Raw genomic sequence first — 18,879 nt, forward strand, 5'->3', positions numbered from 1 at the left:
ATAGTACATGTGTGTGTAGATAATGTGTATTGCGCACAAGTTGGTTATTAAATTCATTTCAGGAACATTCTTTTTGCCAGAACAAGACAGCACAGGTTCTCATGAAATGCCTGATGAATGAATGAATGAATGAATGAATGAATGAATGAATGAATGAATGAATATTATAGGGCCACAGCAGTCCAAAATTACAGACTGCCATCACCAGTAGGGCCCCCTCTGCCACTAGACAGCAACAATGAAGAATTATTTCAGAACCTTTTCTACAGCTTTCATTATCCTAAATATCTATGCAATTCTGGTCTGCATACATACATATTTTGCACATGGTTTTCCAGAAAAACATGGTTTTTTTGTAGCTTAATGTTTTCTCTTATCTTTATCCCATAAGTATTTCCTATGTTGCTACATTGCTTTCATTATAATGTTCTGTCAAGTGGATGGACATAATTTAATTATACATTCCCCTGTGGTTGGATATATTTGGTGCTTCCATGTTTTTACAAAATAACGCTTCAATAAACATGTTACAAAATAAAGTTTCATTCATTGGTTTGGATTATAACTTTAGAATTAAATTCAGAATTTGGAAAAACTGAATTAAAAAGGATGTGGGTTTTAATAGCTGTTGCTACAAATGGCTAAATTACCTTCCCAAAGGAATAGATATAGTTGCATTCCTATCAGCTGAGTATGAGGGAAGGGGGGGGTCTCATGAATTTAAAAAACAGGTAGAGAGGAAGTAGTTCATAATTGATTTAATTTGCATTTTAAATGTGTTTAGCAGGGTTGATTCTGCTTTCACTTCTTTGTTAGTACTTACATTCCCTCCACATGTTTATTAGGTGTGAAACGTTTTGGTTCATGTAGGTTACTGGACACATCATTGCTACCCTTCCCTACACTACTGCACCTTGAAGAAACCTACTGTGGGCAGGTTGGGCATCAGGGCCTCCTTTACTGAAGGCCTGCAAGGCTTCTTATCCAACCCCTTTCCTAAACGTCCTCCCTCTGGTCATGCTGTGTCTTTAAGGATGGCAGCAAGGGGCGGTGGGGAGCCGGTTGGGAACCTGTCCTGAACTCACCTGCACTCTCTGTTTCCTGTCCAGCTCCATCCATGCCTGAGTACGACACAGACACCCCACTGAATGAGACAGACACGACCATCACAGTGATGCTGAAACCCGCTCAGTCCCGGGGAGCCCCTGTCAGGTGAGGACGGTTCTTCACTTGGAGTCTGTAGTTTTCCTTCTCTGTGCCACATGGGCCTCCAGTTGAATCATGTGACCGGCAATACCCATGGGCAAGACTGGCTAGGAACACAACTTCCTGGGAGGAAGGAGGTCAGCAGCCCCAAGCCCAGTTCAAAGGGAGCCCCTGAGTTCAAGGCAAACCTGGGCAACATAGGGAGACCCCGTCTCCACAAAGAAAAAAATTTTTTAATTAGCTGGATGTGGTAGCACACGCCTGGAGTCCCAACTACTTGAGAGGATGATGTGGAAAGATTGCTTGAGCCTGGAAGACCGAGACCACAGTGAGCTGTGATCATGCCACTGCACTCCAGCCTGGGTAATAGAGTGAGATGGTAAATTTAGTTAGTGGGGTTGGTGGCCTGGAACACAGTCTCCTGGCAAGGTTACCTTTCTTTGTGTCACTGTCAGTAACAGCCAGATAGACAGATTTGCTGAATTCTGAAAACAACCTGATCAGATATCACAAATCTGACAAGACCTGGGGGCTGGTCCAGTTTAAGGCTGTAGAGGGCTAGAGTCCCATAGGGACACTTGCTGTCAAGGTAAAACTGCTGATTTTACCAAAGATGGTTGGAGTTCAGGAATACACTGAGGCATCTCCATAGCTAAACTGACCAGTGTCAGTTCATGATATCAGGAGCATGGGCATCTCTTTTAAACAAGCTACCCTTTGCCCAAGGGCAGCAATATTGACTGTTGGTTTTGCCCAGAACTCCAGGAAGGAGGACTACAGTCCCTTAAAATGAAGCAAAGCATTGAGTGGAACAACTTTCAAATTGCTCAGTTCAGTTCATCAAGCATAAACTGAGTATGTTATGTACCAGGAATGAGGCGGGGCCCAAGGCCTAAAAACCATTCATTCATTCAACAAATATTTTTATTAAGAATCCACCCTGTCTCAGGCAAGTCTTAAGTGCTTGAAAATATGGCAGTGAACTAGCCGTGGGTAAGTCATGTCCTAAAGAAAGTCAAACTCTAGCTGGGGAGACAAAAACATAATTACAGTACAGTGTGTCCTTGTGGAGATATGTGTAGGTCATTATAAGAGCTCAGAGAAGAGAATTCCCAGTGGAGGAGACACTGAGCTGTATCTTAAATGATGTGTAAGACTTCACCAATGTTGTAAGAGTGTCCAGTGTGAGCACAGGCTTGGAGGAGAGAGATCGCGTGCTATAACAGGGAGCAACCAGGACGGTTGTTTGCTTTAACATAAACATTAAGGTGGGAGTGCTGGGATGAGAATGGGAGTGTGAGAGGCTCAGGCCTGTTTGAAGGGCATGGGCAGCTACTAGAGAAATGGATGCAGCCTCAGTCCTTGTGTCACTGGAGGCTAGGACACCAGCCCAGAAGAGGACTTTTGAGATGGTCTGGATAGCCATTGTCCATCCTGTATCCAGCTTCATCTAGAAATGATAGGCATTGAAGCAGACAGAACCAGCCACCACCAATTTGGAAGTTCCTATGTAGTCTGAAGACTTTGGACAGTGTTCCCCCTAAGTCAGGTGAATCTTTAGTCATTGCAACATGTGTTGATAATGTTTATGGGGCATCTGACCAGAGAGTATTTGTCTTATATTTTACACATTGGTAGTTCCAGGGAAACCCTACATGTGATAAGTCAAAGCAGATGGTTGGGTCTTATGTCAAATTCAGTTATGAATCCCCTGCTTTTCTTCCAGTTACTCAGATCTAACATTGTCATTTAATTTTCTCGAGATACTGTGAGATATTACCCTCATTTTCAGATGCACATGAAGAAACTGCGGCACAGAAATGCCCAAGGGCATACAGACAGTAAGTAGGAAAGCTGAGTTTGAAGGCAGGTCCCCCAGGTGTCAAATCATGTTCCATTTTGGCCACCAGTGCCTTCCTCCCTTTCACAATTCTCTCTTCTTTTATACCATAGTATTGGTCACTGTTTCAAAATCTTAGAAAGCTTCCCAGATAGCAAAAGTACAGCCCAGAGAAGGGAAGAGGCTTGTTCAGGGTTGCACAGCAAGTTAACAGCTAATCCAGAACACAGCCCCGATCTGACCCAAAGTCTATGATCTTGATACAGCGTGCCAAGGTAACTAAGCCTATAAAACGTTCAGCTAAGGGACCCAATCCAGCTGTCGCCCATAGCCTTTCAATGTGTTTACATTTAGGCCAGCTTCCCAGTATTCTGGCTGTGGGTGGGGCCATGGAAAGAATAAGAGTTTGGTGGCAACAAACCTGGTATCAGATCCCGTGGTAACAACTGCGTGACCTCAGACAAGATGCTTAATCTCTCTCTCTGAGATTCAACTCTCCTTATCTGTAAAGTATGGCCAGTGACTATTTCATATAGGCTGAACAAAACATGGAAATACCAAGAGTAAGGCAGGCCTGATATCCAGGACTTCCTGACCCCAGCCAGGGTCCAAGCTCCTTCACCCCCTGCAAAGGGGGCCTCTGAGTAGCCCAAACCAAAATGCACATGAAAACTTTTCCAGTTCCCACACAGAGAAGCCCTTACACTTTCCCTCTGAATCGCTATACTCTTTGCACATCTATTTAACAAGCTCATACATCCTAAGATTCAGCAAATTACGAGGAGGGATAAGGGGATGAAAGGTTCCCAGTGGCAATGAGAAATGACAGTTGTCAGGGTACAAAGGAATAGCATGACTCTACAAAACAGACACAGGGACTCAAAAATCAAGTAGGCCTACATGCTGTCATCCCTCACAGCCATGCCTGTTTATTACTTGGTCCTGGTTTACCCTGAAAATATGGGTCTGCAACTTACAGGAGCCTGCTAGCTTTCATTTAAGGAACAAGCACTTGCTACCAGCTTGTCTCTATATATAACACTACCTGTATTCTCGTAACATTGTATAATAGTCTCCTCATTTTGCAAATATAGAAATTGAGACAAACAGAAGCTAAGTCAGTTGACTCAGGCTATAAAGCAAGCAAGTGGTACAGGCAAAATTTAAACTTAGTTCAAATGACCCAAAGCCAACACTCATTTTACTATACTATACCACCACCTAGGAGAAAGGTATGCATGATATATTTTGGCGACCTTTTTTTTCAAAAAGAAAAAAACCCAGAAATGTCACTGCTCAAAGGGGAAATGGTTGGTGTCTGGAAGTGTCTGGCTGCTTTTCCTCTCAAGGCTCTGGAGCATTGAGGGTGGGTGTATACTCAGTTTCTGGAATTATTTCCAGACTGTTTCTTGAGCATTTGACTAGAAGGGGAAGTGACTAACCAGTGCCACCCAGCACGACTTTCAGGACAACTGGAAGGACAGAAGTGGAAATATCACAATGGATTTCAGTTATCTTGACCTTCATTCACCTTGAACTCTGGGCAGTAGGATGTTATATGAGAGGTAGTTGACCACTAGGTCATGCAACAAATATTTATTGAACACTTACTATGTTTAGGAAAGTGAGCTAACCAATAGGTATACAGCAAGAAACAAGATAGCCACACCTCTGTCCTCTTGAGGCTCCAGTAAACAGTGAGTGAGGCAGGGAGGTGGGACATTAAGCAAACACACAAACAAAATCATGAAATTAGCAAAAAAGTGTCACTGAACAGAACTTGGTCTGTTTGCCCATGCACAATAGAAAGCCAAACTCTGAAGCACTGTGTTTTTGTAGAGAGAAAAGTATATTGCTAGGCAGGAGTCAGGCTTTTGGACGCGGGGACAGGTTTGATAGACAGAAAGTAATGGCGTGATCTGATTGGACATTTGCAATTTTGTGATGTGGGAGGCTCGATCTGACTGGATCATGTCATAAGGTGATGCTATTGGATCATGGATCATGCCATGTGGTGTTGACTTCTTAATCCATCCCCATTCCTTAGTCCAAGCACCTAGGTTCCACCAATTTGTCATGCCTGGTTCATCTGGTGTGCTCGGGTTATGTTTCTTGCAACCTAGGGGCATTGGGCTGCTTCTGCAGTTCCACTGGAAGATGACATGAAACCACAGGTACATTGACTGTAGTGATTGAAAGAAGCAGTAGACTGGCTGGTGAGATGAGCACCACCCAGGAAAGCACAGCAGTGTGCAGTTCTGTGAGTTGAGGAGGTGAAGGATGTGAGAAAACAATATGGACACTCTAAGATCCTGGGACTCAAAGAACTCACTAGATGCACTGGGTTAAGGATGCTTTAAATCAGATTTTACAGTTGATAGTTTTCTGAATTGGCATGTACAGTTAATTGTTCCTTTACTTCCATTGTATTATCTGATCCTCACCTACCTGGTGAGTCAGCTGGCTGGGAAATACCATTTCCATTTTGGAGCAGGAAACTGAAGTCTAAGATGTTAACTGATTGGCCCAAGCTTGTGGGGCTCGTTACAGGTAAAGCCAGTGCATAGACCTAGTATCCTGGCTCTGAGTTCACGGCTCCCCTGAGAAGTTCTGAGTTCCTTTGCCTGGTATGTCACATGATGACTGGGTAGCCCTTTTGTGGGGGTGCTATGAGTAAACCTCCACCAACCAGGGCAAGAGGAGCAAGAGGAATTCTCAGGGGTCCTCCAGCTCTGCCTTGTGTGAACCCGGTCTATCACTTGTGAGCTTCAGTAAGTCCCTCTCTGAGTGGAGCTGTGTGTTGTCACACAGACTCACACGGAAACTTTGGCCTTCAGACCCCACTCAGGTAGGCTCTTCTTGCTGCCAACGATGCTCCAACCCTGGCTAAGCCAAACTCCAGCCCCTGCTCTGCCACTTACTGCTCCTCTGAAGCCCCATGGATCTGACTCTATCTGGTAGAACTGAGTATGCAGGGGGGCGAGGTGTGGCAGGGAGGACTGTTGCTGTGTGGGGCTCCCACACCCTTGTCCCTCCAGCCAAACCACCTCAGCAGCTTGGCCTATTTTTCTAATACTCCACAATGGAGATTTATTGCTTTTGTATTGCTTTCCTTGGGCTTTCAAAGATTTATTGGTTTTTAAGTGACAGAATCCCAGAATTGCTTAAAAGATCAATCAAATAGTGACTAGAATCTAATATTCAGTTCTGGTTTGAACATGCTGAGCCTTCTTCCCCCACGCCCCACCTGTCACACTGATATGTGACTGATCTGTAGTAACCTTCATAAGAAAGTAACTGGCCATGAATTAGTCACCTATAATGCAATCCCTGAAGTGAGGCTGGGAGCAGAGCCCCAGGTTCTATAACGGACCGTCCCCTGATCCCTGAAGACTTCCTTGGAAATGCTCTTTCCCCCTCTTTCCTCTCCTTCCCATCTAATCAGTCATGGAGACTGGTCCGCTATACTTCAGAACCTGGGCCAACCTCCTCCTCCTCCCCCATTACCACTTTCCAGCCTCATCCTGTGGACCTGCACCTGCTGGGATATGCTTGCTGGGGTGCTTGCTGCAGTGCTTGCTGCAGCTTCTCATCCTTCAATCCACCCCCCACTGAATTGCTGGAATGATCCTTCGGAAGCACAAATTGGATCAAGTTAACTTTCCTGCTTAAAATTCTTAAATGGGTCATTGGTTTTCCATTGCATTAAGTACAAGCTTCTTAGCATGGAATTCAAGGCTCATCAGAATCTGTCCTTAGCCTTGTTACTGGTTTCCTTTAATTTCCATCTGCCCCTTTACCAGGTTTTACTCAACAGTGACCTATATAGTTCCTTCATAGTTCTTTCTTGAGCCTTTAATTGTGTTATACAGCTGTTTATATGTATTTTTTTGTTTTGTTTTCTGTTGTTTCTACATACCCCTCAATAGGCTGTGAGCTCCAAGAAATCTGAAGGCTTGATACTACTGAATTCCCTTTACGTGGGATGGTGTCTGGCATCATACATATATATATGTACTTTATACATACTAAATACATACTTCAGTAACTAGTTATATCTATATATAAATGTATATATATTTATATATATGTCTAGTTACTAAAGTATATCTATAAACTAGTTTATATATATATAAACTAGTTTATATATATATAAATATGTATATTTATATATATATAAAGTGAGTTACTAAAGTATGTATTTAGTTCAGCAAATCTATTTTGCCCACCTGGTAGATATTAGGTGCTGGGATTATAGAGATGCACCTTGTAGACCCTGCCTTCAACTACCTCTTATTCTGAAAAGAGTGCTGTTCAATAGAATTTTCTGCAGTTACAGAAATGTCCTATATGTGTGCTCTGTGGAATGACTGCCACTGAACACGTATGACCATTGAGCGCCGGATACCAGTTATATGGCTAGTACAACTGGGAAATTGATTTTTTAAAATTTTATTTTAATTTAAATTTCAGGAGCCATATATGGCTTCTGACTGCCATTTTAGATGGTAAAGGTCTACAGGAAAGATAATCAGATAAAAGGTGCCAATGAGCCTGTGTTTGGCCAACTTGTTCAGAGGTTTCCATGAGAGTTCAGTAGAGAGGCAGCCATCGGTAGTCTGGTGAGCTCAGAAGCTGGGAGGGCTTCCGGGAGGCAGTGTTGCTTAAATTGAGACCTAGGGAATGAGGGGGAGTTAGTGAAGAAGGGAAGAGTGTAACCTAGAAGAAAGAGCAGCGTACGCAAAAGCACACACAGAGAAGGTACAGGGTGTGTTCGAGGAGCAACAAGTAGCTCAGTGGGTGGAGACAGAGAGATGAGGAGAGAAGCAAAGAAGCAGGCAGGGTCCAGGTGAAGAAGGTCTTCACTCTGGATTTAGACTTTGTTTAGAAGGGAGTGCGGAACATTGGGAAGGTGAGTGCCCAACTCTTTGTCCTTCTCTGAGCAGACAGGCCCCTAGCCCATGTTGTTCTCTCTGCCAAGCATGCCATTCTCTACCTCTCTGACATCCAGCTCACATCGGCCACATCCGGGACCATCTCCACTCTTGCAGCAGAATGCACCAACTCTTTCTGAGTTGCCACTCTGTCATGGTCACCCCTCTGTCAGCGCCTTGCATTGTCAGCCTCTGCTAGACTTTGGCCTCCCTTAGGGCAGAGGTGGGTCCCATACGGAGCTCCTCCCTCAGACCTGAGACCCTTATGCTTTTCCTGCCATAGCTGACTTCCCAGTTGGATACACTGAAACAGGAGGGGCTCCTAAAATCAGACCAACCTCATACAATTGCCCCACTGGGTATACTGGAAGCAGGTACTTATTTTCTCTGAACCTTAATTTGCTTGTTGGTAAATGGGAATACCTACATCATAGATCGTTTTGAAGGTCGAATAAGCTAAACTGTGTAAAGTGTGTAAACTGTGTAAACTGGTAGTTGTTTAACCTGCTCTTTGGGGGCTGGGTGTGGTGGCTCATGCCTGTAATCCCAGCACTTTGGGAGGCCAACACAGGCAGATCACTTGAGGACAGGAATTCAAAACCAGCCTGGCCAACATGGTGTAAATCCATCTCTATTAAAAATACAAAAATTTGTTGGACATGGTGGCAGGCACCTGTAATCCCAGCTAGCTGGGAGGCTGAGGCACTAGAATCACTTGAACCCAGTAGGCAGAGGTTGCAGTGAGCTGAGATCGCACCACTGCACTCCAGCCTGGGTGACAGAGCAAGACTTCATCTCAAAACAAAAGAAAAACATGGTCCTTGGGTTTGGCCAAGCTGTTGAGGCAATGAGTGGCTCTAAGCCCTGGGCAGCCATGGGCAAGAATATTCTCTGAGCCCTGCTGCAATTGCAGCCAATGCCTATCTGCTGTGTATCCCCCAGCACTCATGTGAGATCTATTACATGTGAAGTGCTGGCCAGTGTGGGGCACATCAGGAAACCTACAGCCATCTCCAGGGGTGATCTTCAAAACAACATTACCTTAAAAATAGGAAAGACAATCAGAAAAAGAAAGTGCCTATGAGTCTGTGAACTTGGTCAGATATGAGCACCTTTCTGAAATATAAATTCAAGCAGATGAGCTTATAGTGTCTCATTGCCAAAGGGCCAGCACACCCAGGGTTAAGAGCAACACCCATGGGAGACAGTTATGTTATTCAGATAAGAAATGAAGGTGACCCACCATTAGAGTACTTATGGCGATGAGATACAATTTGTAAGAGGTAAAATGGACATGCCTTGGCGATGACTTCTTCAAGGGGCAGGGTGTTGGAGTGTGAAGGAAAAGAAATTGTCCAGGATGACTCCCAGTTTTCTGGCTTGGTTTGTGGGATGGAAGGTGATGCCATTCCCTGAGCCATTGGATACTGAGGGAGGGAAGAGTCTATGAGGACGTTTCATCCAGGAAAGGTGAATGGTGCAAAGGTGGTCTGGGAACTGAATGGGGGAGTTAGGAACTCAGCTGAGCAAGAACAGCTGCAACCTTGCTGTGTGGTCTAGGAGAGTGTTGGGGACTTCTAAGGGACCTTTTGCAAGGTCAGTTAGGACATGAGACCTGCTTTCTTAGGTTGCTTGAGGCATGGTGCACAGGGCCTGGGAGCTCTAGCCTGGAGGACCGGGGTATGAAAGATGGAACCATAGAAGACAGTGTAACAAGGTATAAGCTTCTAAAGGTCATTGCAACTTCTCTTCACCTCCTGATGAGAATCTGTGATCCTTTTGCATTTGACAGGTGCAGTTAGTTAAGACCACAGATTCTGAAATGCACAGTGATTAGCTACAGTACAAATTGGAGATACAGCCAACTTTTAAAGAAAGAAGAAACTTTATTGGGAAGAAAAGCAAACGATTGCCAGATTTCCTTCAGGATTCCTTTAATAACTGTGAAGCCCAGAGTGGGAGCACATGAAATAATCACAGAAGGGTTTTGCTGGTCCATGAAGCCGCAGTGAGCAAAACTGGAATCATTACTGTCTGATTCTCAGATACCAACATATGATGGTCTCCAATTAGGAAGGAGAAATGAACATTTAGAGGATTTATTAACACAGGGCAACCTGAGGAGTTTGTGAGGCCTTGTCCACATTGGGAGAGATGAGAAACTGTAATTACCTAGACACTCTTTCTCCAAACCTCATTTGTTCACTTAGTTCCCCAGTACTCTGGGCCACCTTTGCTGGGACCTGAAAATGAGGAATCCTATGGATCCCACTTTGGTGTATTGGGGGTTAGGGGGACATGGATGAGAGGTACTCAGACATAACCTACAAGAAGACTTAGCTTTGTTAACACCACTTTTAGCCATTCCTAAAATCATGCTGGGACTTCATCACACCAGACTGGGAAGTAGGAGAAGCCAGATATATGAAGAGGCAACCGGAAATAAGGAATAAGGGGATGAATGTTACCGTAATGCCCTTTTCCATGGGGTTGTCCCACAGTCTACAAATGCCAACTAAAGGGGTACATATTAAAGGGATATGTGTACCACCAAAGAAATCACCCTAGGAGACAAGGGTCAGTCTGGTGATATAGCACAGAGCTGCAATTAGATGATTGTTCAGGAAAACAAAAGGGAAGAAAGATGACACCCAAATAATTTAGGTGGGTTTGCATTCACTTCAGCTTACCCTAACTGCATTTCAGGTCCCCTTTTATAAGGTTCCTTTCTCTACCAACAACCCAGCTTACCAAGAATTGGCTCTGGTGTTAGGATTCTGGATTATATTACTTAGGCTCCAACCAAGGAGGAAAAACAGGTGTTTGGGGAAGAATATTTTAAATGGAGCAGTCGATGGAACATGAAGATCGAAAGAGTGTTCTATTTTGGACTGTCTGCCATCTGGAGAGATGGAGACAAGGACTGTTACTGGCATGAGGAAAAGAAGAGTGGTTGTCATGCTCACCTCCTACCATAGGGACTATTTAAATTCCAAAAGTCTGGAGTGCTGGAGAGACATCTGAGCAGGGGTTTTAGATTTGGGAACCATTAGCATCCAGGTGGTATATGAAGTATGGAGGGGAGTGGATGACCTCATCCTGGGAGAGTGTAGATTAGAAGAGATGAGAAACAGAACAGAGATCTATGACAATTTATCAAGGAACCACACAGGACATGGAGAAGGACTGGCCAAAGAGGTAGAAGGAAAACCAGGGCTGTATATTTCATTTTGACTTTTCTTTTCTTTTCTTTTAAAACAAGAAATTCAAGGAAAGAATCATTTAAATTGGTTTAATCTCCTCCAGGAGCTTCAAGAAGCTCTTGTAGTAGAAAAGAAGAAAGACACACAAGTTGATCCAGGAGTACAGACAAATGAAGATGATTAATAATGTAAAAAAAAAAAAAAGTGCTGGAAAATGGACCATCTGGTCTAGGCTTGCTTTAAAAAGAATGTGAAGGTTGCTGTTCAGAAAATAGATGTATTGAGGGCCAGGCAACCTGGATGCTGTTGAAGAATTTGTGTAGAGGGTACAAAGCAGGGAGAGGGTAGAAAGACAGGAAGTGCTATTCGGAGAATAAGATGATCAAATGTAAGGTGTCAGTAGTAAAACTCTTCTATAGGATACGATGGCTCTGGGTGTGACCACATTGGCAGTGATGGTGAACAGACAGTAATAGATTCAAAGTGAAGGTCATTGGAGCCAAATGTTGCAAGGAACATGAGGGCAGACTAAGGATGGAGGGGCTGTCCAAGTAGATGTAGTTCTTATAATACAAACGCTCCAACCCTGGGGAACTGGTGAAACTTATTGCAAGAGCACAGTGACTTTGCACGATGCCTTCTCCTGGTTCTTACTTTTTCTCTAACTTTTTTTTCCTGCTGACTTTTACTTCTCCCACTGTTCTGGACCCCATGACAGTTTGCATCACTGCTTTGTCTCAGATCTTGCACAGCTGATAACCGATGGCTCTTGGTCTCTGTCTGCAACCGCCCAAAGGTCAGACTTTCAAGTCTGCCTCCATCAAGTGCATTTCTAGAGCCTGATCTATTGATGTTCTTCTGAGTTAGAGCATGGCTCTGTGCCATGTTAGTATCCAAGGAGGTTTGCTCTTATCCAAAAAGCATTCTGCACGATGCCTGCTCCAGCTGTTTAGGGCTGCTCAGAGAGTTGCCTCCACTTGGCAACAGTGAAAGAAGTGATTCTGAAAGCCCTGACTTTTTGGTAGGAAAATAACATCTTAAAGTTAGAGTCTCCACCAATGGACCGAAAAAATATGTGCTTACTCTCTCAAAATACAATTCACCCTTTTCTCACCTGGCTACAGCTGCTTAGGGTTTGCTATTGAGTGCATTTCCACTTAGGTATAGGCTTACTAAGAATTTTATGAACATGTAAGTATTCATGCCCAGAGCAAGATGTAGCAGCCCCAGTAACAAATGCAAGAATTGAGGGCTAGACTTTAGACTTACACTGTCCAGTGCAGTAACTGTTATTAATAGCTACATGTGGCTATTTAAATTTAAGGTAATTAAAATTAAGTAAAATTAAAGCTTCAGTTCATTAGTTGCATTAGCCACATCTCAAGTACTCAGTAGCCACAAGTAGCTAATGGCTAACATATTGGACAGCATTTCCATCATGGCAGAAAATTCTATTTTACTACATTGCTCTAGACCCTAAGAAGAGGTAAGAAGAGGTCAAGACCCATGTTTGGTTTCAGAGAGGTTACTTGGCAGCCGTTTGGGGAGAGAAGTAAAGGCCAGGGATCCTATCATAAGAGACGAGCAATGTAATGAAGACTTAGACACAGGTAGAAGTCCTGAAAACAGCGTGGGACCTATGGCTGGGCTTACTTACTGAGGAGATTCTGATCTACCAAGCTAGACTTCAAAAATTTCTCCACATCACCCCCACTGGATATAGAAAGTGGGAAGTGGTTTAATCGCAAGGTTTCCAAACTTTAATGAACATCATAATCAGCTAGGGTTCTAGTAAGCCTGCAGATTCCTGCCCATCCTCAAGGACTGTGGGATAATGCCTGAGAATCTGCATTTTGAACGATTTCCAAGGTGACCTACTGGTCTTGGACCACGCTTGAGTACTACTGGTGTTGCCTATAAGTGGCCTCAGGTATGGAGAAAGGAACTTGTACAGGGAACCAAGTCATCTCGGGCACCAATATTTGCTCATTCTTGTAATACAGGGAAGCAATAGTTTTGCCTTATACTGTGAAGTTGCCCCTGTTGAGTTTACAGCTTTTGGATCTCTCATGTCTCTCTCAGTGTGTGTTTCATCATGAGGATAACCAGTTTTAGCTCCTAAAAGCTGAACTAGAATCTCTGCCAGCTTATTTCTCTATCCCCATCCATGTGGGGGCTGAAACACACCTCTGTTTTCCTATGATGATGACAATAACTAGTGTCAAAATCATTCATGTTGAGTTGTTGCATGCTGACAGCATATCTGAATATGTCACTTCTGTGCAGATGTTGTGGCCTAGGTAGAAGATGGATGTTTGATGAGGCTGAACATCAGAATATCAGAATCTGAACAAATCTGTATTCTTTTGTGGAAGGCTAGAGCAGCCTGGGAGAAACAAATCCATTTCCAACTTCCACTCTATAAAAAGTTCCATATTTTCTTAGATCAGACAAAATATATTGAGTGCCAAAATGCTGCAGCAATATGGACGCGTCACTCAGCTGGGTTGGAATCTGTATGCACTGTCCCCCCGGGCCAGTTTTGATTATGTTCTTTTTCCTTTTATTGCAGTCAGCAAATCTGAATTTGCTATTGTGGGGAGAGCAGGAAGAAGAGAGAAAAAGTGAAGGTTTTTAACCTTCAGAAAGTTCAGAGGTTCAGTCTGAATAAGCACAAAAACTTTCAGTGTGCCTCTGAATTACTTGAATTTGCAGAACTGCTCAAATCCCGAGAGAACTACCTTGCACGTAGGATTCAGGCCCTGCTTTGTGGCTAAAAGGCAAACCTGAAATTATGAGAGAGAAACAGAGTTAGAGCAAGTGGGAAGAGGAATCAATTTTTTTTTTTTTTAAGGAGTTTGGTCCCAATCCAGGCTAAGTTTCAGCCTATTGTTCAATTTCTTCAATTCAAAGCCATCTGCTTCCCACGGCTCTCAGATAACGTCTCCCCTGCCAGGACACCCTGTTCCTGCTTAATTGAAATCAGTTTCCAAGAATAGTTGTCCAAAGCAGTTTCCAATGGTGGGAATGTTTTGAAAGTCACAATAGGAGTTGAAGCTTTGGGATGCAGATGTTCAAAGGCATCACATTGTCTACAACAGCCATCATATTTCCAAAGCCAGGAGTTCTCTCGTTGGCCTCTGCAACTCGCAAATGGCTCCTTTGCAACTGGCACCATCTCTCCATCAGGGACATGTAATACTGCAAGTGTGAAGGGAAACAATCACTTCCATTCAGGTTTAGAGCAATGTGTTTCCCAGGCTTAATTATGCCGCAGGTATATAAATTACAGAAACATGTTAATGCTCCCATGATTAAAATTATAGAGTGCCTAATTGAAAAAGCATAAACTGAACTGAAGAATTCCTAATTATAGTTTGCTTTGAGGTGTTAATTTCCTCCATAGCGAATGCATAATTTCTTGGAACCTAAAAAGGTGGCCTCTGCATCAGCACATAGGCTCCAGGCAGATGGAAAAGGTAGTCATCTTTCAGTTCAGGAAGTTGACACGAGAGGCTCTGTTCATGTCTGGAGCCTGGGAGAGCCTTAGAAAGGAGCTTAGGAAGGAGGTGGAGCTGGTACAGACATCACACCAAGGTTCTACTCTACCTAGTAGGCATCAGGACCAAGGCAGATGAGGAACCCTTATTAAACTTTACCCTCCTGCCTTTCCTTTTCTTCTCCAATGTCTCAACCATTTTCCAAGCTGGAATTTTGTGCCTGTAAGACAGTGATTCTCAAAGTTTGGTCCCAGATTGAATACTGATGTATTACCTGGGACTTTGTTAGAAATGCAAATGTTTAGACTCTGTCCCCAACCAACTAAATCAGAAACTCTAGGGGGACAGCCCAGCAATCTGTTTTAACGTGTCCTCCAGGAGATGCTCGTGTGTGCTAGAGTCTGAGAAGCCCAATTCTAAGGAATGGGTCATACACACTCAAATTCATATCTGAGCTTTGTTGAGCTCCTCCTCTGGATCAGAACCTGAGATGAGAACCTGAGGATACCAAGCATCCTTTCATTGATTGTACACTCTGCCCTGAAGTAGAAAAAATAATCCGCTGTTCTCAGTAGAGAAAACTGAGATCCCGAGAAGATGGCTTGCTCAGCTCATAGTATCTTAGGACCTGTAGCTCTTGTAGGTTGTGATGCAGACTCAGATACATTATGTTGTCAATTTTTTTCATTGTTGCCATGTAATTTTCATCAGTAGCTCTGCTAATGGGTTTTCTGACACACTGTAAGTTAGAGGTTGAACTACAGCTTGGAATGACTTCCAGGTGAGGCTTGACTTTGCTAATGCTGAGTCTAACTGTAGAGTCAGGGAAGCGGGGGCTTCTAAATATCTGTAAGCATTGCTATTAGTGGCATCGATTGTGAGTATGCATTCTTCCTGAAGAGCGATGCAAACTCTAAGTACGAAAGACCATGCCACAGCTCAAAAAGAAACTCTTCAGTTTTGGGAAGAAACTCCCCTTGCACAGTGACCAAAGTAGCTTCGAGGCCCCCTATTAAGGACTCTGGAGGCCACAGAAAGTTGTCTAGAGTAGAGATATACTACATTTCCTCCTCTCTTTAGACATCCAGTTTCTCTCAGGTTTCTATTTCCTAGTCTAAACACATCAGGGACTTTGTATGTGTATGTGCAGTCAGTTTTAGCTAATCCACAGCCATCTAAAACAATAAACTCATGTTCTTGGTTTATAACATTTTGTCAGCTTTTTGTGTAATTCTTAGCCATTTCCATATGGTTGAAAATTTGGGTCATTTCCAGTTTTTTTGTTGTTATAAATAACCAAGCAATCACAAATTTATTCATGTTTTTCTTTTGGTATTGTATCTTCAAATAGCAAAAAATCCCCAGGAATGGAATTACTGAAATGAATAAAATTGAACTACAGTGTATTGAGTGCCTTCTCTAATATGCCAGGCACTGACAGCCAATTCATATACATTAACCTTTTTCATTCTTTAATTAAAAAATCTCAAAGTAACAAATACACATAGTTGGAAAATCAAATAGCCAAACCATTCCCTACGCCACCATTTACAACCCCCCAGTCCTGTGCCTCAGAGGCAAATGCATTTTAATTCTTTGCTCTTTCTTCTGGGAATTGGCAATGTCACTACATAATGTGCTATTTTAAAATTATTGATTGCAGACATTATCTATTTATTTCCTGCCATGATAGATGATAATTTGTCCTAAATCAGCCAATACCTCCCTTCCTTCTTTCCAATGTAGTTAAGCCACAGTTTTTAGTTAAATAAATACACAATGGCCAACTTTACAATTCCATAAAAACAGGCCACTTCAGAGCCAAATGGTATATTTTATTATTGTATAATATGTATTATATTATTACATAATTAATTTAAAGCTTGCTAAGGTTTTAAGTTCTTTATGTATATTAACTCAGTTGATTATCATCAAAACCCTATCAGGTAGGAGCTAGTATTATCCCTATTTTATAGATGGGGAAACTGAAGTACTAAAAAGTTAACTTGCTCAAGATCATGCAGCTAGTAGCAACTAATATGGAATTTGAACATAATGGTCTAGCCCCACCATCTGGAGCTTACTACTATGTTATACTACCTCTAATTACGCTTTTTGTGGGCTTTTTTGTTTAATTCGTTATAGAATGTACAATTATTCTCCTTTCTTCAGGCAGTATCTTTATTAAACTATTCTTACATTTTTCCTCCCACAGAACTTCATCATTTTAGGTTTGCCTTTAAATACTCTGTTTCCCCTTTTCTTTTCTGCCAATTTCTTCTATTTCCTAAACAAACAGAACAACTCCCTCAAAAAAAAATCATATTTGTTTATAATTTCGGCAGTCATAATTTTTCATTTTAAGAGCTACTTACTGTTCTTTGAATTTTTTTTCTTATAACATTCACTTCTTATTTATAAAAGTAATCATTTCTCAAACATCTCAGGGTATGATTTTGATTTTGGAGGAGGGGGAAGCTTTTCTGATTCCTGTATTATCTCTGTTTCTTCTAGAGTCATTTTTTAAATTCACTGCTGTCTTTCATGTTGGAAGCATTGCTCATGTAACCAGTGAACCTCCATAGCCAATATTTAAAAGTAAGGTGTTGAGAAAGTTAACTGGAGGTACTGTGCTTTTGGAGGTGGAGGCATTCAGATTCTGAGATGAAATCCTCTTCCTATCTCCTGCTTAAGGGGTAGAAGACAGACACATAGCTCTCCATGTTCAAAAGTTTGATGGTTTTGTGTACAGATTTTTGATCAGCTCCCCAGTTTTCAGCCCCACATTTTACTTCCACACTGTCCACACTTGACTACTCTAACATCAGAATCTCTCTTGAAATCTGTGGGGGAAATAAAGTCCATCCTTATTCACATGTCTTTGCAATCTGACTTTCTTTATCCCATCACATGTGGTACCTCTCCTCTGACCATTTTTAAGTTTCCAGAATTTTCTTAAAACTGCTCATCCACTGATGTCCCCTGTCCTGGCCTCTTTTTCTGTGTGGATTTCTATGCTTTTTCACATTTCACTGTTACTACAGTGAAATCTTAGGAGAAAGAGGAGGTAAATGGAGTACGTTAATTCTTCCACGTTTAACTAGAAGTTCACTTACATTATTATCTAATCCAGTTTTCAAATAACCAATGATAGAGGCATTATGATTGTATTCAGTCCTTATAAATGCTATCATTTAAATAAATTAAGGAAGATCACATAACTAGTGAGATTCAGAGCTAAAATTCAAGTTTAATGCTGATTCCTGAGCCTATGTTCTTTTTACTCCGAGGTCATAAAAATGTTTATGAGTCTTGAAAACCATTGCCAGATTATTTTCCCCAATTTGATGAATCAATTAGAAATGCTACTGAAATTATAGAATCCTACCAGTTCAACCACAGTTTCACTGAAATGGCTTGTTATAATTTATGCTTACTTTTACTAATTTAATGCATTTTAAATGGGAACATATTGTCATTTTGATTTGCATTTCTTGGCTTACTGGCAAGGCAGAATATTTTTCTACGTATTTTTATGCTATTAACATTTTTTTGTGAGTTTTCTTTTTACATCCTTTTGCTAATTACCTATGGCATTGGTTCTCAAATTAACAGGGTTAATTTGTCCCCTAAGAGATACCTGGCAATGTCAGGACATATTTTTGTTTATTACAAGTTGGAGGTGATATTGGCATCTAGTTAGTGAGGGGGGGTCACAGGGATCCTGCTGAACATCCCACAATGCACAGCACAGGCCCCTACAGCAAAGACTTATCCAGCCCAAAATGTCAGTAGTGCCAAGACTGAGAAATCCTGAACCATGGGGATCTTAATAGAGGTTTTTTTTTTTTTTTTAATGTATGATTCAGAGGTTCTTGATCTTTTAAATTTGAAGACCCCTCTACACTCTTAAAAATTAACGAAGTCATCAAAGAACTTTTGTTCATGTGGGTTTTGTCTATCAATATTTACTGTATTAGAAATTAAAGCCATCCGGCCACTGCACTCCAGCCTGGGCGACAGAGCGAGACTCTGTCTCAAAAAAAAAAAAAAAAAAGAAAAGAAAAGAAAAGAAAAGAAAAGAAAAGAAAAGAAAAGAAAAGAAAAGAAATTAAAGTCAAATTCAAGCCGGGCATGGTGGCTCATGCCTGTTATCCCAGCACTTTGTGAGGCCAAGGTGGGTGGATCACTTGGTC

The 18,879-nt window shown here is 42.1% G+C and overlaps 1 protein-coding gene across 17 annotated transcripts in view; it reads left to right on the forward strand.

The window, feature by feature from the left end:
• Positions 1–18,879, forward strand: part of LOC105496374 (protein tyrosine phosphatase receptor type T) — a 1,121,698-nt gene that overhangs the window by 841,621 nt on the left and 261,198 nt on the right. For all 17 annotated transcript variants that reach the window (XR_011613330.1, XM_071079282.1, XM_071079290.1 and 14 more), the window contains exon 11: positions 1,110–1,212. Coding sequence is in view for 16 of the 17 variants with exons in the window: in XM_071079282.1 (XP_070935383.1) it covers positions 1,110–1,212 (103 nt within the window). In the remaining variant the exon portion in view is untranslated. The remainder of the gene's footprint in view (positions 1–1,109; positions 1,213–18,879) is intronic.

The sequence above is a fragment of the Macaca nemestrina genome, chromosome 15 (genome assembly GCF_043159975.1).
Source record: "Macaca nemestrina isolate mMacNem1 chromosome 15, mMacNem.hap1, whole genome shotgun sequence".
Lineage (NCBI taxonomy): Eukaryota > Metazoa > Chordata > Mammalia > Primates > Cercopithecidae > Macaca > Macaca nemestrina.